This window comes from Oncorhynchus mykiss, chromosome 14, assembly GCF_057628025.1.
Source record: "Oncorhynchus mykiss isolate SJ-2025 chromosome 14, ASM5762802v1, whole genome shotgun sequence".
Taxonomy (NCBI): domain Eukaryota; kingdom Metazoa; phylum Chordata; class Actinopteri; order Salmoniformes; family Salmonidae; genus Oncorhynchus; species Oncorhynchus mykiss.
The window spans coordinates 23,909,901-23,932,355 of NC_143035.1; the positions used below are offsets into that span (position 1 = coordinate 23,909,901).

Below are 22,455 nucleotides of genomic sequence, written 5' to 3' on the forward strand. Positions count from 1 at the left end.
TTACAGGTCTGTGAGAGCCAGAAATCTTGCTTGTTTGTAGGTGACCAAATACTTATTTTCCACCATAATTTGCAAATAAATTCATTAAAAACCCTACAATGTGATTTTTTTTCTCATTTTGTCTGTCATAGTTGAAGTGTACCTATGATGAAAATTACAGGCCTCTCAACTTTTTAAGTGGGAGAACTTGCACAATTGGTGGCTGACTAAATACTTTTTTTGCCCCACTGTACCTTTGTAATAGTGGTCAGAATCTGGTAAGGACGTGGGATGGGACATAAACATAACTTCAATGACAACTGTATCTGAACAGGGGGAAGAAAACGTCACCAACTTCACATTACAACGGATGACGAAACAATACCCGAGCTGCAGCACCATACTCCTTGTCAGACAGAGAACTGATAATATATACTCGTTGTGGGATTGGTGTGGGCAGACAGTGGTTGACTTTTGACTATTTCTTTGGATTCCTTGTCCCTACTCATTGTTAGAAAACAGTTTGGTCCAAATCGAATATTAGGACTATAGTTATGGAATATTACATGAATCCTATAAATTAAAATGGCCAATTTGGATGCAATCTAAGAGATCTAATTATATTTCAACACAATAATGTTGCAGGAATGTAATCTTATCTGTTTCTAACAGAACAAACCAACAATATCAGAACAATCTGAGATGGTTGGTTTCGAGGTGGAACAACCCTGTAGAGACCTCCACTCTGCCACAACTGGGGCCTGGGAGGCCTGGTGTCATTTAGCAGGACTCTGATATGTTCTCGGGTGTCAGGAACATAATTCCAGTGTGATGATGTACTGGGGTCCCCACGGCTGAGCTAGGCATAGGGTTACCAAGCTGTCCAGAGAGCACCATCACTCCCTTTACTCCAAAACTGCAGGGACTGGATGAAAGCACCAGTGTGAGTGTGTGTGTGTGTGCGGGCGGGCGGGGATGCACCAAGGGAGGAGTGCCTTATGTGTCATACCGCAAAATGCATTTAAGACACTTTACCTTGTTCTGAATATCTGTTTGATTCTGTTTAATTTTGATGTATTACAAATACAATGCTTAGACACAAATACCTGCTATAATATAACTTTGCTGACAACACCACCACAAATACTTCAGGTTTTAGTGTGAATTGTTGAATCGCTCCTCCGTACAGCGACAAGGTTTCACCGTCACCTGCAGATACTTAGTGGGCAAGCGAGGGTGACATAACACAAACAGTGGGCTAATTGGGCCCAATTAAGTCATTCCGCAACACAACCCAGAATCTGTCAGTCCCGACAGTCTAGATCCCCTCTGGCCCTCCGATGAGACACAGAGTTGGGTTACGGCATAGACACATTGAAATCCTTCTCAACAACTACCACCCTTAGTCAGTAACAGCAATGTTAGGAGATACTGTACATTCTGTTGAGTTATGAATGACAGCATGATACAGTAGGGTTTTTCACTGCTGCGGGGGGTGAACATTCCTACAACGTTTGTTAATTTTCCAATGGAGCCCTTACTAACTTTCTGGGAATGAAGAGGTAACCAGAAATGTTTTGCTGGGTTTAAAGGAGGGTGGAGGGTAAGATGAGTGTTTACCTCGCCAGACATGTCCGGAGCCAGAGAGATGAGCGGCCACAGAGAGGAGTAGATACCGAAGAACACCACCCACAGGCTGATGCTGCCCCAGATGGCAATGTGACTGAACTGGAGGAGACAGAGAATGTTACTTCCTTTTGTCTTTACATAAATAGAGTGTTGGCAGGGAGAGTTCAGTAAACAGTAAATACAGAGTACTAACCATCTTATTGTAGAGTAATTATACAATGACTAAGTCATTCTGCTAGTAGCGCTGCTGAAAAGCCTATGTCGTGTGAATGGTGGCCAGGAGTGGCAGGAGGAAGAGGAAAAGCTGGATGGAGCATTATTATGGACCTTTGAAGATCTGCCTCTGTTACAAGTGTTTGTGGTACCATAAGAGAATGACGATGAAAAGACAAGATATTGTAGTGAGAGGAGAGAGCCTACCATAGTCCACGATGAGGTCTCCAGGCCAGCTTTAAGGCACACGGTGATGACCACAAACTAGGAAACAGAACATCAACGTTAAATGCTAAACCAACATCTTCCTCGCTATTGAGAATAAGTCAAAATCAAAGTCAGAAGTTTGACAGGAAAAGGCTATTTTTTTACATGACAGCTAAATGTGTATTCCTTAGTATAGAACTTGAAATACTGTTTGACTCACACATATTTGATCAAAACACAGTAATGACGCTCAAGACGGTCAAAAAAAAATAAAGAAATTCAAAACAAACTGAAAAATAATCTCACAGCAAGACGCTGAGGCTAACACAAGGTTACAGATAGACAGACAAAGATGTCTTCATTCTCAAAGCTAAAAAAGCAGAAATACAACACTGGTTATCAGTCAGGGGAGGGCTGAACTGACTGTGTGCTCATCCAAAAGAGACTTAGGCTGTGTCCCAAATAGCACCCTATTCCCTTCATAGTGCACCACACACACACACACACACACACACACACAAGGGTGCCATTTGAGACACATACTTACTGTATAAACCATGTTGCCTAAGAGGAGATAGTCCGGGGTCTTTCCGTTGCCAAAGACCGTATCTGTGAAAAGGATGAACATGAAAAGCTTTTAGACGTATGGTCATATCCCTCTTTGATAGTTCCACTAGACCAGAAGAAATGTGAAATCTCGGCTATGGAGAAAACTACCAAAGAGCAGACAGACGGTCTGCATTTATTTCATTTCACCTTTATTTAACCAGGTAGGCCAGTTGAGAACAAGTTCTCATTTACAACTGCGAACTGGCCAAGATAAAGCAAAGCAGTGTGACACAAACAACACTGAGTTACACATGGAATAAACAAACATACAGTCAACAATACAATAGAAAAAGGCTATATACGATGTGTGCAAATGTAGTAAGATTAGGGAGGTAAGGCAATAAATAGGCCATAGTGGCAAAATAATTACAATTTAGAATTAACACTGGAGTGATAGATGTACATATAGAGATACTGGGGTGCAAAGGAGTAAAAAAAACAAAAACAATATGGGGATGAGGTAGTTGGGTGGGCTATTTATGGGCTGTGTACAGGTGCAATGATCGGTAAGCTGCTCTGACAGCTGATTCTTAAAGTTTGTGAGGGAGATTTGAGTCTCCAGCTTCAGTGATTTTTGCAATTCGGTTCCAGTAATTGGGATGCAGCCTGTGAGTACTGTATGTGCAGGCGAGCATCATTCCCCATTAGAGATACAACACTGGACATGATGCCCCATTAGACATGCAACACTGGACATGACGTCCCATTAGAGCAGTGAGATTTAACACTGGACATAATGGCCCATTAGAGCAGTGAGATTTAACACTGGACATAATGGCCCATTAGAGCAGTGAGATGTGTGTTACATCTCACTGCTCTAATGAGCCATTATGTCCAGTGTTAAATCTGGACATAATGGCCCATTAGAGCAGTGAAATGTAACACTGGACATAATGGCCCATTAGAGCAGTGAAATGTAACACTGGACATAATGGCCCATTAGAGCAGTGAAATGTAACACTGGACATAATGGCCCATTAGAGCAGTGAAATGTAACACTGGACATAATGGCCCATTAGAGCAGTGAAATGTAACACTGGACATAATGGCCCATTAGAGCAGTGAAATGTAACACTGGACATAATGGCCCATTAGAGCAGTGAGATGTGTGTGGACATGTTTAACTATTCTTGTGGGGACCAGAAGTCCCCACAAGAAAAGTAAATAAACAAACATTTGACAGTTAGTCCCCACAAGGTCAAATACTATTTCTAGGGGGTTTAGGGTTAAGGTTAGAATTAGTGTTAGAATTACATTAAGGGTTAGGAGCTAGGCTTAGGGTAAGAGTACGGATTAGGTTGAGGGAAAATAGGACTTTGAATGGGATAGAATTGTGTGTCCCCACAAGGTGAGCTGTACAAGACTGTGTGTGTGTGTGTGTCCATTGCATATGCTTAATGGAGCAACCTGATGGAGGAATCAGGAAGCAGTCTGGACTATGGTTGATGTGACCAGTTAAACCAGATTATTATTGAAAAAGAAAACAAGAATTAGTCCAGTAATCTTTGACAAATAAAGTATTCAAATCAAAGCAAACTGCAACTCAAATACCGGTAAAGGCATGGGTCAACTTTTGTTCAGTTAAAAAAAAAAAAAATTGCCTCATTGATTGTACTAGCAACATTTACTTCAATACCCCCTAACTTCTGAGCAACCTCCAAATTCAACACATGGGCGTGCTTGGGGAGATTGTTAGGGCGGGAGAGAAGAAGAACGAGAGAGGGAGAAAGAGAAGAAGAAAGAGGGAGAGCAAGACACTGGCTCCTTTTTGCTTTTGGCTAGTCACATGCCTATGTGTGCTTCGAAGCCTTGCTGACAGCCTGTCAGTCAGACTGAAGGGGCTTCACTCTTCGCTTTATTTGGAGAGCAGGCCCAAGCCTGTGTGGTCCTCTGGCTCCACCAGCCAAGACTCCATCGACTCAAAGATACCCATTCTCTCAACCCTGAGCCTTACCACAGTCTGAGAATTGTAGCTACTTTGCCATATAGTGAAGTGTGAGCTGAACAAGGGAACTTGAAAGTGTGTGTGTGTGTGTGTGTCTATGTTTGAGTGTGCGTGCGTGCCAAGCATGCCAATGTTTATAATTCATGAGGTTGTGGGTAAAAAAAGAAAAGTAATCAAGATAAGGTATGTGTTAACTGGCCTCATTCTACCCAGAGCATGTAGAGACTAGAAATCCAGGCTCAGTCACAAATAGCAAGGTGCCAGATGAGTCTCTGGGAGGTTAGGGTCCCTGGGAGGTCAGGGTTAGAGTCCCTGGGAGGTCAGGGTTAGAGTCCCTGGGAGGTCAGGGTTAGAGTCCCTGGGAGGTTAGGGTTTCTAGGAGGTCAGGGTTAGAGTACCTGGGAGGTTAGGGTTTCTAGGAGGTCAGGGTTAGAGTCCCTGGGAGGTCAGGGTTTCTAGGAGGTCAGGGTTAGAGTCTCTAGGAGGTGCTTACCGTGCTGGAAGGCTGTGAGGGGGACCCAGAAGAGGATGACCGAGTGGAAGAGGCCATTCAGACAATGGGCCCAGAAGACCTGCAAGGAGGGGGGAGAGAAGGATGGAGGAGAGAGGGGGTTGGGTAGGTTGGGGGGTTCCAGGGAGAAAAGGAGAGGAAAAAGCATGAGAAACCCGTTGGCCGACCCAACCCGCCTAGCGACCACTGACCTTGGCTCTTTGTCCCGGCTCAGCAGTTGGCTAAGTGGCGGTTTTGTAGGGCCTCCTCTCTGAATGGCCACCCCGCTGACACACACTTTGTATATCCTCCTGTGTGTAGGACTGTAGAAGAGGGTGCAGGGATGTGTGTAGGTTTGGTGTGTGTGTGCACGTATGTCGGACTATGTGGGGGGCAGGATTTCCCTTTCCCTGTAGACCCCCCCCACATCAAATTTCAACAGTCTTTCATATGCAAATTTAAGATTGGGGGAAAAATAAATGAAGAGGGCACTGAACAAGCAGAAATCAATCTGAAAACATGGAGAAGTTGACATGTTTGACGTGGATTAACTTGTTTTTACGGTAATTAGTAAGAAGCTGGAAAAGAAGGGGCACACAGTAGTTTGTGTGTTTCCACACAGGCGACTCTACAGTATGTGTGTGCTGTTGGTGTGCGTTTGTAGATTTTGGATGAGCCGTTTAAATCAATAGTCCCTCTCCCAAACCACAGTGTTTCAAATGTACATTATGCTCGGATGTCGCCAAACACAACACTAAAGGGTGATGTAGCATGAAATGGCCGTGAAATCAACCCCGCCAAAAAAGTCTGTCTTCATGCCCCCTCGTTCACATACCCTGCTCCACTATAAAAAGTTGAAATAGATTTTAATAAAACGGGGTGGCGGGGGAACACTTCACTCAATATTCACTTTTTAATTCATTTTTGGCAGGCAGCAAGACCAAATTATTTTCACACTTCCGTAAAAACGCGCCCTCGACAACTTCATAAAACCGGTCTATGAACGCACAATTTCTTATCCAAGACATATTATAAAACCGCCGGCTTATTGAAGTCGATGCGTTTTTCACAGGTTTTAAGCAATTTTGGAATAACGATCAACTCTTAGTGCTCGAAACAGTTGTTTAAAAGAGCAGGCATATGCAGCATGCTTTTCCTTGTACTCCAACTTGTTTCCCTTTAGTGCAGATTCCCTAATGGTGGATCTGTGTCATGTGTAGTTAAGTCAGCAATTGGGGATTCTGTGGTCGGAAGTTACGTCTGGGGCTGCGGGGCGAAGTCTGGGGATGAGGATTATTTGTTGTACAAATGCGAGAATGTCTCAGTATTTCGGCAAAAGATAAATAAAATAAAAAGCATGCTTCATACAAAAAAACACTAGTGAGCACTAGAAACAGATGAGGAAACCAAGTGTTGTAGTCCACAGGTGGGGAGGGGAACAGGAGTAGAGGAGGAACAGGAGGAGTGTGTCTTGTTCGGGCTCTATGTCATACCTTGGCCTCTCTGGCATGACCTTCTCACCTTAACAAAACAAGAGCCCTTAGTCCAACCCCTATCCCCCCTTACTTCACCTCCCACCCTGCCAACAAGCCCCCACGCTGGGGTAGGAGCACCCCCTTCTCAATGTGTGACAGATGATCTCCAATGTTACAACTACACGTTTAAACCCAATTAGCCTCCCACTGGCAACAGCCCCACCTCACCCTCCAACACAACAGTGTGGAACAACAACCCAACCCTCCAACACAACAGTGTGGAACAACAACCCCTCGTCACATCACCCTCCTCACTCTGCCCAGCACAACACAATGTGGAACAACACCTCCTCACATCACCATCCTCCCTCTGCCCTGCACAACACAGTGTGGAACACCACCACCTCCTCCACATCACCCTCCTCACTCTGCCCAGCACAACACAGTGTGGAACAACACCACCTCCTCACATCACCCTCCTCACTCTGCCCAGCACAACAGTGTGGAACAACACCTCACATCACCCTCCTCACTCTGCACAGCACAACACAGTGTGGAACAACACATCCTCACTCTGCCCAGCACAACAGTGTGGAACAACACCTCCTCACATCACCCTCCTCACTCTGCCCAGCTCAACACAGTGTGGAACAACACCTCCTCACATCACCCTCCTCACTCTGCCCAGCACAACAGTGTGGAACAACACCTCCTCACATCACCCTCCTCACTCTGCCCAGCACAACAGTGTGGAACAACACCTCCTCACATCACCCTCCTCACTCTACCCAGCACAACAGTGTGGAAAAAAACAGACTTTCCAAGTGCCCAGCAACCTAACGAATACTAATGAAATCAATAAATACTTTAAAAAATGTATTTAACCTATTATTTAACTAGGTAAGTAAGTTAAGAACAAATTCTTATTTACAATGACGGCCTACCGGGGAACAGTGGCTTAACCGCCTTGTTCAGGGGCAGAACGACAGATTTTTACCTTTTCAGCTTGGGGATTTGATCCAGCAACCTTTCGGTTACTGGCCCAACGCCCTAACTACTAGGCTACCTGCCACCCCGAATGTTCATAATCATTTGTCACAGTGAAGCCTCACTCCCCTCCCCCCACTTCTACCCCCTCCGCTGTATCCCGGCGAGTTTCGAAGAACACCAGTGTGAATGCCTGCCTGTCCTTGTTCGTGCCCAGGCTAAAAGATTCAGGCCCATTGTGCAGCGCCTAATTGCTTAAAAAAGCATGAATGCATGTACTTTATATCGAGCCAAATATTTCCAGTCCTTCCTCTTTAATGCTGTTGCACAGAGCGGGGGGGACAGTGTAATTACTGGTGGCCACATCAGGGGACTGAGGTTTATTAGAGTGACTGAAGTGTCAAAAATATGTAATTAAAAGTGAAAGGGGCCACAGTGGTGAAAGGGGGCCCAGTGGCGAGGGCGGGCGACGTCTTAAATATTTCACACCCTTCCCCTGCCCCCTTCCTCAACACAAATGCCTTTAATTCACCCAGACAGTATCTGTTTGTGTACAAAAGACCCAGGCGTGCAGAAAGAAAGGGGATTCGGGCAAATTCCTGCTGGATTTTTGGCACCTCGCCTAGGGCCATGTGGCAAAGACAATATCAGAGGGAAAGAGTTGACAGTCCATTTAAAACACAACGGTGACCTGGACAAGTCATTATTTACATGTGTTAAGAAATTACTGGTCAAACAAAAATGGTGGAAAACCAATATGAATCAACAAGTCAGTTTTTTCCGAGACTGTGGCCTGTCTTGCACAATGTCATCCTGCTATTCCCTAGAGGGTAATGTAACACTGGGCCATACAGAGCCCTTCTCTCACCCAGACACAACTAAAAGCTATGAGGGGGAAATGCCGGCTATGGTCCGTGGGTCACTAACTGAGGTGACTGGCCCCATGCAGGCCAACTTCCCGGGGTCGAGAGAGACCAGTAGACTGGGGTTGTCTTATTTACAGTACTTAGGCCAAGCTCTGCCAGACTAGGCAGAAGGACTCCAGTGCAAACAGGCCCTTGCTTAAACAAATTGCATAATTTTCCACATTGGATGCCATCACACCCTGGCAGAAGAGCACTCTTCCTTTACACCCCCACTCCTCCGGGCCGCTATCCCCCCACTTCTCCTGTCCCTGTCGCCCATGACCTCGGTGGCCACTCGGGCTTTAATCCGTCTCCATGCTGCACTAACCGGCTCTCCACGGCTGTAAAGTAAGGGAGTTAGGCGGGGGTGGTAGATGGAGGGAGGGAGGGGTAGGCGTGGAGAAGGGGAGACATCTTCATTAACAGACAGCAGGGAAAGCTAACCGACAGCCCCTCCAGACAGACAGACAGACACCCTCTGACCATTGCACCCGGTCAGACTGGTGGTAGAGACCCCATAGGTCAGACACAGGCCAATGGGGAAAGACGCATTTGGAGCTTATCAGGTCTCCATTGTGTGTAAAGGATGTCAATTCGGAGACAGAAAGGAGGTTTAGAAAAAAAACAGCCTGGTTAATTGCAGTCATCTGTCTCGCTTTTTGTTTGTTGGTGCAAAGTAAGCCTAAGTTAACCTATTTAAGCTTAGAAATACTTAAGCATTGACTTTACGATGAATGAAAATGTGTCCCAGACAGACATGATGCATAAAAGTGGAAAATTATGGAATTGTTGAGACAATGTTCCTTTAACGTTCTTCAATGCAGCATAAACAGACACATGACCTACCTTGGTGTTGAAGCCCATGGCATTTTGGGAGGTTTTGTAGAGTTCCGGGTACTTCAGCATGTTCTCTTTCCTGCATGAACGCTCAAATATGCCCAGCGTGAGAGGAGGCAGAGCAGTGAAAATCTAAACACACAAACACACTAATGTCAACATATCCCCTGACAAAACTCAGAAATTAGGATAAAGGTAGTAAACTCAGAATCTAAGCAGATTAAATTAACGGCCTGTTAGCAAAGACCGTATCATTCCACCTATCATTCCACAGTGAATAACTCAATAAAAGACAGGGTTTTTATAATGGCGAGGACCTTCAAGACGTTATTGATTCCATTACTTCGTTAGTGGAAACAAGGAGACACTAATGATGTCCTATTAAGATACATGTCTGGAAAGAGACAATTTGCTCACTATGATCAACAACATGAGATTATTCATCCTGTCCATTAGACAGGTCATCCCCAGTTCATCACACATTTGGGATAGCATGTAATCTAGTGGTTAAGAGCGTTGGGCCAGTAACCGAGTCGACTAGGTGAAAAATCTGTCAATTTCCCTTGAGCAAGGCCCTTAACCATAGCAAATTACAGGAGCAATTAAGGTTAAGAGCGTCTGCTAAATTGACAAACCTTTATTTTTTTATGTGATCATAAAACATTTTGGGGAGGAAACAGTGTACACAGCATCATTGAAAACACACAAAAAATGCTTCACTTTTGCATTGATGGTCATATGCTGAAGTTATGACTGACTGATTTTATTGAGTGGAGGCTGTTGAGTGTTTAGCACTTTTGGGCTTTTATTTTAATTCGACACGCTCCGTCTTGGACGAACATCTGCAACACCCTTACTAGTTAGGTATTTTCACGGCGCTAGTGTCATTTCTATGTGGTGTTGTAATGTTTCTCTCTGCAGAGAGAGACGGCGAAGAGGAGTGAGAGAAGAAGTGAAAGCAGTGTCAGTATTGTACAGTATGGCCGGGGTGCCCTGCGGACTGGTGGGCCGCATTAGGACATGCTCCACTGCATAGGCTCTATTCTCATCCAGGGTGCCAAGCATTGCCATTGGGGGGGGGGTGCGGCCTGCTGCTTCTGACAGACTGCCTGCCACAGAGCCACGGTTTATTGAGCAATTTTGAAAACAGCCAGAGCTGTGACTATGTTCTAATTTCTTGGTCGGTGACGAACTCACTTCCATTTGCGGGCCGTCAACGATGTGTGGGCAACTTCTCTCATCTCACTTCCTTCACTTTTTTGTCTATGGACTTGGGTACATCTTTAATAAACAGTATAACGCTACAAGTTGAAACCCAAACAATGTAATATATTTTTTTTTTAACACAAACTAAAAAATATTTTTCTTCCCATCCGTGCGCTCACTTCATTTGACAAACAAGAAACATGGTCCACACACACCAACACAGTTGTGAAGAGGGCACGACAAAACCTCTTCCCTCTCAGGAGGCTGAAAAGATTTGGCATGGCCCCGCAGACCCTCAAAAAGTTCTACAGCTGCACCATTGAGAGCATCTTGACTAGCTGCATCCCCGCTTGATATGGCAACTGCTTGGCATCTGACTGCAAGGTGCTACAGAGTGTAGTGTGTACCGGACAGTATATCACTGGGGCCAAGCTCCCTGCCATCAAGGAACTCTACATCAGGCAGTGTCAGAGGAAGGCCCTAAAAATGGTCTAAAACTCCAGTCACCCAGGTCATAGACTGTTCTTTCCGCTACCGCATGACAAGTGGAACCGATGCACCAAATCTGGAACAAAAAGGACCCTGAACACCTTCTACCCCCAAAGCCATAAGTAGTTAAATAGTTAACCAAATAGCTATCTGGACTATCTGCATTGAACCTTTTTGCACAAACATTTTTGACTCACCCCATACAATGCTGCTACTGTAAATAATCTGTCACATTCCTAGTTATACAGTGGGCCAAAAAAGTATTTAGTCAGCCACCAATTGTGCAAGTTCTCCCACTTAAAAAGATGAGGCCTGTAATTTTCATCATAGGTACACTTCAACTATGACAGACAAAATGAGATTTTTTTTTCCAGAAAATCACATTGTAGGATTTTTAATGAATTTATTCTCAATACTTTGTTATATACCCTTTGTTGGCAATGATCAGAGGTCAAACGTTTTCTGTAAGTCTTCACAAGGTTTTCACACACTGTTGCTGGTATTTTGGCCCATTCCTCCATGCAGATCTCCTCTAGAGCAGTGATAGAAAATCTTTGGAGGGAGTTGAAAGTTTGTGTTGCCCAGCAACAGCCCCAAAACATCACTGCTCTAGAGGAGATCTGCATGGAGGAATGGGACAAAATACCAGCAACAGTGTGTGAAAACCTTGTGAAGACTTACAGAAAACAACAAAGGGTATATAACAAAGTATTGAGATAAACTTTTGTTATTGACCCAATACTTATTTTCCACCACAATTTGCAAATAAATTCATAAAAAATCCTACAATGTGATTTTCTGGATTTTTTTCTCTCATTTTGTCTGTCATAGTTGAAGTGTACCTATGATGAAAATTACAGGCCTCATCTTTTTAAGTGGGAGAACTTGCACAATTGGTGGCTGACTAAATACTTTTTTGCCCCACTGTATGTACATATCTACCTCAATTACCTTGTACCCCTGCACATCGACTCGGGACTGGCATCCTGTGTATATAGCAAAGCTATCGTTATTCATTATGAATATGTTATTACGCAATTTACTTTCCAATAAGTTCTTTATTTTATTTCTATCTGCATTGTTGGGAAGGGCCCATAAACATTTTACTGTTAGTCCACACCTGTTGTTTACGAAGCACGTGACAAATACAATTTTGATTTGACATTGGTTCAATAGGAGGGGACCCAACACAGAACCCTGTGGGACACAAGTTGCTCAGAGCTGGTTGTGTGCTGCTCTATTCCACCGGTTCCTTTATAATTCACAAATGACCGCATTTACTAACTACACTCTTTAGGGGCATGCAAGGCTGTTGTTCTCACATTCGGTACATAGTTCGGGGCACGAGGGGAATATGGACTTGACAACAGGTCATAAATAAATGGGACATTTCCCGCAGTAAAGGGATCACGTCTGGAGTGCCATGGCAAATTAGTTCTCTTGCCAGAGAGCAACAGGGGAGGAGAATTATATAACATGTGCTTCCACAGTAATATAAATCACATTAGCACTCACCACATTGTACAGGCCGATGCACCAGCGCTCAAACAGAATCTGACCAGAGAATCCATTGACGAAGGCAAACCAGATCTGAAGGTGACAAAAAGGTCATTAGATGTGCAACATTGAAGAACAAAGGGACACGAGGTGATTGTTATTAATGACACAGGTAAGATAAAAAAAAAAAACATTTTGCCAACACAAAGACGATGGTTTCACATCTTTACTCAAAGTGAATATTTTCCTTTTCAACTGTCACGTTTATCTTTTGGGTGTTTTTTTAAGCAGTAGATTGGGTTCCTTCATCAGTGATAGAAGTGCATGTGATCTTGCCCCCTCCTCCTTTTGAATGCATGCTTTCCATCACTGATAGTAATGGAGAGAGGTGCCCCCATTAGTCAATTAGCATCAGTCCATGGGTGTCCGAAGAGGATCTGCAGATATCACACCCTCATCCTCCATCCCTGATGGGACACTCTTTACTGTCTAATGACAATAAAGAAACATCACATTGACACCTACTGCACATACTGTACCAATACAATATCATTCATTCCTATAATGTTAACTTCCATTAAAATAAGGTATTTCTATTAGGTATAATCAAAAAGACATCCTGACATTAAGTAATATGCCCTTTACTAAAGGAATTGAAGAACATTTTTCCAGGCAATGTAAAAAGAGCTAGAATGAGTCTATAATCTAATATTGGTCCCTTTGAAGTTCTGACCTGTGCTCAACACATCATTAGTCTCTTAAGGCACTGCCTCTCAATCTTTGGGGGGGGGGGACAGGAGACAGGGACCAAGTATGACTGACTTAGTGGGAGTGGCAAAACGAAGCCTAAGAGATACCATTTCCACAGTGTAATATTTCCCATGGATTTAGCTCGAGATTACATATGAACATATAGTATATCAAGCCCTCCAATGAGCCAGCCAGCGATATCCAAGTGACAGCCAGCCTTAGTGATGAGGCAGGAGCGATGGGGTTGGACAGACTGGCTGGATAAGGACAGCCTTGGATCTGCTCACCGAGGAGGGAGGTGAAGATAACTAAGAATCATATGGTTTAGATGCATGTTATCACCTCATATCTTGATTAGTCAGACTTGTCTGGACACAGCTTCAACTGTCAGGCAAGAAACAAACTGCCACCACTTTGGAATACAGGGAAGGGTAGATTTTGCTGGTTGTTGTCTAAAACAAACTACTACCGAAAAATACTACTTTTTGGAGAAATATCCAGAGACTGCAACGACAACACATTTTGTTATTGATGGTGGACTTGTTTTCATACAAACAACGTAAATCGATTTCCAACCATGTTAATTAAAGCATATGACAGGCACAGAAAGAAACAGCCTGTCTCTGTGTAATTGTGTGGACAGACAGTGGCGTTGGACAGACCCTCTCTGTTGGGTTGCTGTTCTGTGCCACGGCCAGGCAGCGAACATTTCCTCGCTTCATTTAACTGCATTATGAAGGCCTGAATTACTACAAATTCTCAGTTCGGACAAAGGGCCTCACCCGCCACCTCCACCCACTCTTTACATGCCAAATTCCCAACCCACCAGCCAGGGCCTTCCCATTCAATCGAGCGAATGCGCAAAAATGTTCCCAAAACAAATGTCTGTCACCCGCTCACCCCTCCTGTTCATTCCCTTGGGCGAGGAGAGTGAAGCAAGTGTGTGTATGTGCGCTCCTAAACCATAAACCCCACCCCCCTCTTCCAGCGCCCAATCTTCCCATCATCAGGTGCATGCATTCAGTTGTACAACTGACTAGCTATTCCCTTTTCCTTTCTACCATGATGCTGCTTTTTAAAGTGGGGGACAGTGGTGGTCAACTCCTGTTTCTTTACACACACACAAGAACATGTGACTCCCCCGGAGGTGTCTGGCATTGTGCTCCCTCACACAGAAGAATCTGCATTTTTGGGGAAGGGCGTGTAAGTAAACATTTCACGGTAAAGTTTACACCTGATGTATTCGGAGCATGTGACATTTTGATTTGATTAAAGTCCCATGTTACAGTACATCCATCAGAAATAAAATTGTGTTTAAGGGTCTGTCTTCACTAAATAATATATAGGCCCTGTTGCTACGGGTTACGGTGAGACGAGGCGAAAGCCATGGAGCAGGTTAAACCGGCAGTATGATGTGGCTGGCCTAGCGGGCGGGTCAAAGTGCTGAATTAATTAAGGGCCGGCTCAATGAGGGGCTCCGGGCTGATATATTGTTGTGCTAAGTTTAAAAAGAAGCCTATTCAGAGCATGCTGTAACAGCTTCTGCCTGAGTGTTTTGGCCTGGTCCTTCAGGTCCCACCAGCACCCCTCTCACCCGCTCTCCCTCTCTCGAGAGACAGATGCATTGATTCGCTCATTAGGGAAAGGTCCAGGCAGGGGTTTTTCCTTCTTATTTTTCCCCCTCAGCAGAGGGCGGCGGCTGACCTCTCCCAGTGCACATTTGGAAAAACAGATCGGAGGAAGGAAGGAAAGCAAGCCGCCAATAAAGTAGGTCCCTGGTAATTCATCAGCAGAATCAAAAATCAATGATTCCGAGACGCTGTCCCACAGCTCCGTAGGCATCTCTGTGGGAAGAAGTGGGTGGAGGGAGAGAGAGGAGTGACATTTGTCCTCAACAAATCACAGCGCGCTTTGCCCCTATGCAGAACCCATGAAAAAATACCAACAGACTCCTTATCCTCCATATAAAAAGGCAAAGGAGAAAGAGGGATGAAGAAACAGGAGCTAGTAAATATGCTGGAAACATGTGGTGCTAAACAGGAGGGCACCCTGTGTTACAATGCTGGATGGGGCCCTGGTTTGTGGATGTATTCACAGTGTGGCACCAGTCAGCAGGCTGTGCTCTGCACTAGGGGAGCCCTCCTCTCTCGAGCTTGAGGCGTTCTCCAGGTTTTCTGAGCCCTGCCAAATGAGCTTCTTGTAATTACCTCATAAATGCCACTTGTCCATCAGTCTCTCTGGGGCCACTTGACGACGTGTCAATCAAACCAAGTAGGCCCAGCTAGACCAAACATTTGAATGAAGTCACTATGGCAACATCATTGAAAAGGTATCTTCTTTGAATGTGGCTCATCCTTCCATTTTTTCTAATAGTTTTTGTTTAGTTGGTTTATCTTTGCAAAGATTATAGACAGAGGAAAGTACCGTATGACTGCTGCGTTAAATATCCTTTGGCATGTGTGTAACATAACTCTTTAGTGTCTTCAGCTCCCTCATTTCCCCCATAATGTTCTGATCATTATGGTCTTCCTCCAACTATACCTCACAAAGTTATGAAAAAGTTAAAAGCCCTGTCAATTTAGAGTTCTCCCTCTGAATGAGTGTCCTGTCAGAAAAATACAGCTCATTAGCTGGGGGGGAGAGAGACGATGAGAAACCTGACTGGGGCATTGAATGGCAGCCCCACCTGTCCCTCCCTCACTTTCTGACTCTCAATTAACCTCCATCCATCCAGGCTCCCAACAAAACAGCAATTATAAACACAGCTGCTGCTCCCACCACCAGACATCTGTATATAATGACAAGACAGTCACGTCTTCGCCCTAACCAACGGGAGTCATTGTCCCAAATGGGGGGGGGAGGCACGCGACAAGCTTAGGTCCAAAATAAGCCCATAGAAACGCATTGGGCATACTTTGGACAGATTTTGGCGAGAATGAAAACTCTCGCTTCGCCTCTTCCTCTCGGTCTACACTGACATTTCCCTACAATGGCCATGAAAAACCCTTTCCCCCCTCTATGCTTTTGAAACCACCAAAGGTTAATGCTAGGGAGTGAAGGAGAGAACAGAACAAGGCCAGGTCAGGCTACAGTCCTCTATTCAATCTCCTAGCCATGCTATTCGGTTTTTAATGCGCACTGAAACAGACAATGTTCTCAGAGAAAAGTGAAAATGACCCTTTTCTACCTTTCTCCCCATTTCTTATTCAAGGATATGGCCTGGGAGCGGGAGAGTAAAAACATGTGCCTACAAAAGTAAACCTATTAGTGCAACAAATGTAACTTTTAGCCCTCCCCTGGGTTGCTAGTGTCTTGGCTGTCAGACCCTTACAAAACAGGGGTGTTTTATACTATACAAAGCAGCAAACAGAGAAGAAAATCCTCTATTATGTATATGAATCCCCTGAAGGAGGGTACAGAGAACAAGGGGGAGTTACATTTTCAGGGTGTTAACAAAAGGTGTGCTGGGAAGAGACTCGCCTTGCGGACAAGCGGAGAGAAACAACCTGCTTATGAAAAGGGAAATTGTATATTTGAAAGAGCGCTGGTGGCTGGACACAAGAGGCTAAATAAAGTGGGGGGGGGGCTCAGACAGGAAAAACCACCACTAGTCAAGTCCATGGATCATTTACATAAAGGAATGAGAGAGGGTCATATGGCCTGGTGTGTGATGAGAACCTCTGGTCTTTTGCATTCATGTCAACATTTTTGCCAACTATTTCAAGTTCAAAGAGTGTTTCCCAGTGGGTGCAACAAGATTACACCAAGGGGGCAAAAGCCAAGACAACATGAAAGGAACTAGCATTTACATTTAAATGTCTAATTTCGGACCATACTGTGTACTTGCCTCCAGCAGCGGCAGCCCTTGATTGCAATTTGAATTGAATTTTTGTTTCTCATTTACATTTGGTATCCTATACCTAAATGGTTTGACAGACATCCAAGCTGTACTTAGCGAGTAGACTGAGTCAAAGGGAAATGGTGAACGAGACAATATTCAAGGATCTGTGCGTCTATGATGCCCTATGAAAATGGGTTTCCTGTTGCCATGTCAACAAAAGGCAGATTACTACCATTCAAAATGGTAATGTTATCTTGGACATCAGTCTCTCAGAAGTCATGTCGTAACAGCGCAAAGTTAGAGGAAACCATTGAAAGACATGTTTTCTATAGTTGTGGGCCTTCATACAAAGACTAGATGCAGACATACTGGAATCCTTTGGGTTACGCCGAGATTTACCGCAGCACATAAACCAAAACCAAGATGAAAAAGGAGTTCAAAGATCAAGTGGCCCAGAAAAAGATGGCACATATTTCTGTACGGGTTGTGTCGCTTACAGCGTACAACCCTATGGTCTCTAATGCGCCGGGAGCATTTTTCAGTAGTGGTGACATTCTTATGACATCATCAGGATGATTGGGCCCAGAAGACCCTTGTCTAATCTTCCAGTGCGCCTGGGAGCACACAGTGATGTCTCACTAAGGGGGAGAGGGGAGTGTGTCTGTATCACTGGCTCCCCAGAGGGACAGACATTTCAGGCACAAGGATTGCCAGCCAAAAGAGAGGGGGTAACTGTTTTTGAAAAAAAAATGTTGAAGAAAGTATTGAGAGATGAGAACTGAGTTTATTTATAATGTTTCCTTACTGTGGGGACATCAGACTTTATATATATTAGTCATACCAAAAGCTAATTGGCCGCTTCACTGCTTCAGGGACTTTCAGAAAAACATTGAGCTGTTCCAGAGGTGCAACTTCCTTCAGTCAAGTGTGTTGGGCTATAGATGAAAGCGTCCAAGCACCCTGTGATAAAGTTGGTGCTGATAGCAAGCCCTCAGCTTGTCAGGTCACTCTTGTTGGTAGATCTGAAGCTGCTATCAGCACGAGGTCTGGATTCTGTCAAATGCCATCCCAGACCACGGAGGCCAAGAGGTTTAACATGGTGAGCAGCATTCCTATTATCTATACTGCAGCTTTCTAAAAACTGCCAATGGATTCTTGGCGACTGGGTGTCAGTAAAGCGGAATATACATGGAATCTGTTTTATTCATGTTATATTTTTCTGTATATAGACAGAGACAAATTGGCAAACTAGCATACTAGCATAGACCTAGTCATAAAAATATACTAAAGAGGAAAATCCCTTCACTTTAAGCTGGTAATGTCATGCGGAAAATCCACCTTTTATATACCAATCTAGTTTACTGCCTTACCACTGCCCTGGGAACCCTACTGAGGCTGTTCGTGTCGAGAGCTGCATGACTTACCTCGATGATGTACAGGACAATGTTCTTGTAGAAGCAATACAGGATACACTTGGATACACGGTTGTAATTCCAGGCGCCGTGGACCAGCAAAAGATTCTTCAAGTATTTGAACTGTGTGGGAGGGAAGGGAGGAGAAGGGCCAAGATAAATGAATAACCTAAAAGTTGTAAGACAGGCATTATACAGTTTATATACAGAGTGTTCCTGGACAACTCAGGACCGGGGCTATGCCTTGAGAAAAAAGCATTTGAGAGGAACTCTTGGATTAAATAAAGGAACAATCTTATCATCATTTGAAAGCAGGAAACTGAAGGGCCAGAGGGGAGTTGAGGGCAAGGTCTTCACAGACACATTCCAGGCATTTTTCACAGTTTAATACAGCTTGGGCTTAGTTTTGCCTTAAGTTGTTGAAAAGGGGAGAGGCAGAAAGGGGGAACACTCTCCCATGGCTCAACATAATACTTTAATGGGTTTCTGATAATCCTACTATTTGGGGCATGCGGCGGACGTCATATTCGTGTAATCGCTTTTTGATAACGTTGATTAGATTGAGAAGGTTGCTCTTGGGGAACTGTTTTGTCTTGGTTACCGTCAAGCTTAGCTTTTAGAAACAATGCACATACTGTAACGCTTCTGTAGGGAAGCTCAACATCTCATCCTGTTTTCCAGTTCTAAGTACCTTGAGTTGTATGTAACTTTAAGTAAATTACTTTTATGTAACGTATAGGCCTTTATGAAGTCAAACGTCAACAGAATTGTGATTATTTTACCAGCCAAGTCGTCTTTCAGAGAAACAGTAGGGAGGAGACTGTATTCCATAGCAAATTAAAACGTTTAAGGGGATTCTGCTCTGCTGACCCCTGGCACTCTGGGATCAAACGGCCTGTATTCCCACAGCCATGAGCTGATGACGGATGGACAGCAGGGGTGCCTGGGCCCTGAACTTCATTCAGCTGATCTCAGAACAAGTTTCACAGTGCTGCATGTAGATCTCAATCACATAGAACTAGAATGTATAGCTGACCTCACAAAATAGATTTCTAAGTAAATGGACAGTATTGTACTGTGCATTGTATTCAGGTAGTGTAATGCTGAACTGTCATGCTATGCAGCTATGATGCTACAGTCTATATATAAATATATACATTTGGAGTGAGTCTGGACAGGGCTGTGGCCTGTATAGCACAATTCAAGGAAATATCTATTACAACTGCAAAGGTCGATTTTATTGCACAGTAAATTGAAGAAAGAACACTGATACATGCCAATGAGGGTGAAACACGCCTGGAAGCTAATTCGATACGTTACCGGGATGCAACCTAAACCGATTAAATGAAGCCTTCTGCATTCGTCATTCTGAATGTCATGTAGATAGATAATGGGGGCACTTAAGACAAGACAGTCTTTGTCAGAGTAATCCGATGCTATGGAGACAGCATTGTGCTTTAGTGAACTGGCCTTGGCTCGCTCACAGGCCCTGTGGCTATATGTACAGGCATAGGCAGCACATACCACAAAATAATGGAAGCAGACCGAAGAAAAACAACCCATGATGCAGTAGATAACGATGCAGTAGATAAACCCTGTCGCTTTTGTTACCGGCACAATGCTGCTTATGCAAGATGATTTTCAGACAAACTGGTTACTGAAGAAGTAATGCGTATACATTAGGATTTTCAAGATAGGGTTTCTATATCGGTTCCCAACTGTGGCTATAGAATGAGGTGTGAACAGATGCCTGCCCTGCTGCTGCTCACCTGGGTAAACTAAGATGTATCACTGGATCAGATGGGTCTAGCATACCTGCACAAAGTAAACCCCTTGAACCCTAACACTCCTTCCAAACTCCTCCCCTGTGGGAGTAATGAGATGCCCCTAGACAGGGTCAAGTTGACATTTTCCCCACTAATGGTTAATGTTAGGATTGGGGGAGGGGAAGCTGATCCTAGATCTGTACCTTGGAGAAAGTTCACTCCGGAGCCCTCACCTGTGCGATAGAGTAGTCGGAGGAGTTGGCGGCCTGCAGGCCCTCGTTGCCAGAGATTCCCACGCCCACGTGTGCCGTCTGGATCATTCCCACATCGTTGGCGCCGTCGCCGATGGCAAGTGTGATCACCTTCACCTGCTTCTTCACCATCTCCACCACCTCAGACTTCTGCAGCGGAGACACCCTAAAGGAGAGTAGGAAGTGACGCAGGACGTTAGAATGAGATGCTTGGTTTTACTGTCCGTTTTCATGGAAATTCATATTTTTTGGGAGTCTGCAAAACAGATGCCATTTTCCAGAACTGACCAATCTAAGCGAGGTGCAGACATCTAGACAATGTGGATTAATACAAAAGAAAGCATTCTGTATAGTTCATCACGTAATGCTTTCCTCAAACTAAAGAACAAAGAAGGGAGTAACAAAGGTGGGTTGGTGCCGAGTCGACTTACAACAAAACACAAGGCCGAGGCTGTACTCGAAACGACGTCTTTCAAACAATGTCGCTTTAGGTATTACACAAGCAATTTCTAATTTTCTGGATGATAATTCTCAACGAATTCCCCGTGTCTGCGGATCTCATCCACCCCTGACCCCTGGCTGACCTCCCTGGCTGCCTGCAAAACCACTCGTCATGTGATGGATCTCCCACTTCCTGTGGTCCCTCCTTTTTCGAGCTTTCCAACTTTTACCCCTGAAATGACAGGCTGAGTCTTACAGGCTTCCGGAGTTCCAAGCTACAGAGCTTTCTTTGCCTTGGCCCGGGTCGAAGATATGGAATGCATCCAAAATGGCACCCTATTCCCTATATAGTGCACTATTTCTGACCAGGGCTCTATATAGGGAATAGGGTGCCATTTGAGATGCACTCCATGATGTACAGCTACAGTACAAAAACTCTCAAGAGAAGGTGTTGGAAACTGGATGTCGTGGTTAGGGTTAGCCCAACCCTGTGAGACAGGATTTTTCTACATGCCTGAAGAGACCTCCTTGTTCATCTCCCAAGGTCTGTTAGCGCTCAGGGTGCTGTATAACGAGAGAAAGTAGCACAAAAAAAAGCTGATGTCTTGTATTGGATCACGGTTTGTGGTCCCTAAGAAACGTGGCACTGATTTCTGTCCAGACCTCTTCACAGGCTCCTGAGCACTCCAGTACTTTATTTATGCAGCAAGTGCAAATCAACACACGCCGGTACCTTCGTAATTCTAACGTTACCATTTTTTGGGGGACAATCTCAGGTTTTAAATTGCTCTTGTAAAATACATGAACTGCACACTAAATGATTACCTTTCAGGGCAGAGCATAAACCTTTGAATGCTCAGGTTTGCCCTGATTTGCTCCTACGGTACATTAGAATAAAATTGTACGCCGATTTAATGCCAACTGAACTAACAACTTTGGGATTCTCTGTACTTGGAGTCTTGGTTCTCAGTTCTCTCAACAGGAAACATCCAATGAGCGTCTGAACCGGAGTACAGTGTGTCTTCTGTGTGGTTCTAACACTTTTCGAACAGTAAATGGGGAACTTATGAACTTGAATGTACTATGTACACACCCTATAGTGTAATGCTGTTATAGGTGACTGGGCCTTACCTGCAGCATATCACGGCTTTACAGGACAAGGCAAGGTCTAGGAAGTACTGCCGTGCTCCAAACGTGAGGGCGTATTTTAGCGTATTTCCGTCGATGATGAGAGCGAAATCGTTCTCCTTGTAAAGGGCGTCTCCCAGCATTCCACAGTGGTGGCTGAGGGTCTCCCTGGTTGCCTGAAAAGGCACACATTTTCTCATCATTAGAACTACCTAGACAGAATATGAGATACAAATTACAATGAAGCAAATTAAATATGGTTATCAATTAAATGCTTTTGATAGAACACGATGCTAGGCAACCCTATTCTCCAGTGATTTAATTGACCTTATCATCGATCCCTTTATAATTTTTACAGTGCTATTATGACATATGGTAAAGATTATTCAAAGCAAATT

General features: G+C 44.3%; 1 protein-coding gene across 5 annotated transcripts in view; it reads right to left on the reverse strand.

Moving 5' to 3' along the window:
* Window positions 1-22,455, reverse strand: part of atp8a1 (ATPase phospholipid transporting 8A1) — a 189,401-nt gene that overhangs the window by 19,408 nt on the left and 147,538 nt on the right. For all 5 annotated transcript variants that reach the window (XM_021561543.3, XM_021561541.3, XM_090198605.1 and 2 more), the window contains 9 exons: window positions 22,061-22,233; window positions 20,471-20,654; window positions 18,484-18,594; window positions 12,487-12,561; window positions 9,286-9,408; window positions 5,076-5,154; window positions 2,576-2,637; window positions 2,029-2,085; window positions 1,600-1,707 (listed from right to left, as the gene is read on the reverse strand). In XM_021561543.3, coding sequence (XP_021417218.2) covers window positions 1,600-1,707; window positions 2,029-2,085; window positions 2,576-2,637; window positions 5,076-5,154; window positions 9,286-9,408; window positions 12,487-12,561; window positions 18,484-18,594; window positions 20,471-20,654; window positions 22,061-22,233 — 972 coding nt within the window. The remainder of the gene's footprint in view (window positions 1-1,599; window positions 1,708-2,028; window positions 2,086-2,575; window positions 2,638-5,075; window positions 5,155-9,285; window positions 9,409-12,486; window positions 12,562-18,483; window positions 18,595-20,470; window positions 20,655-22,060; window positions 22,234-22,455) is intronic.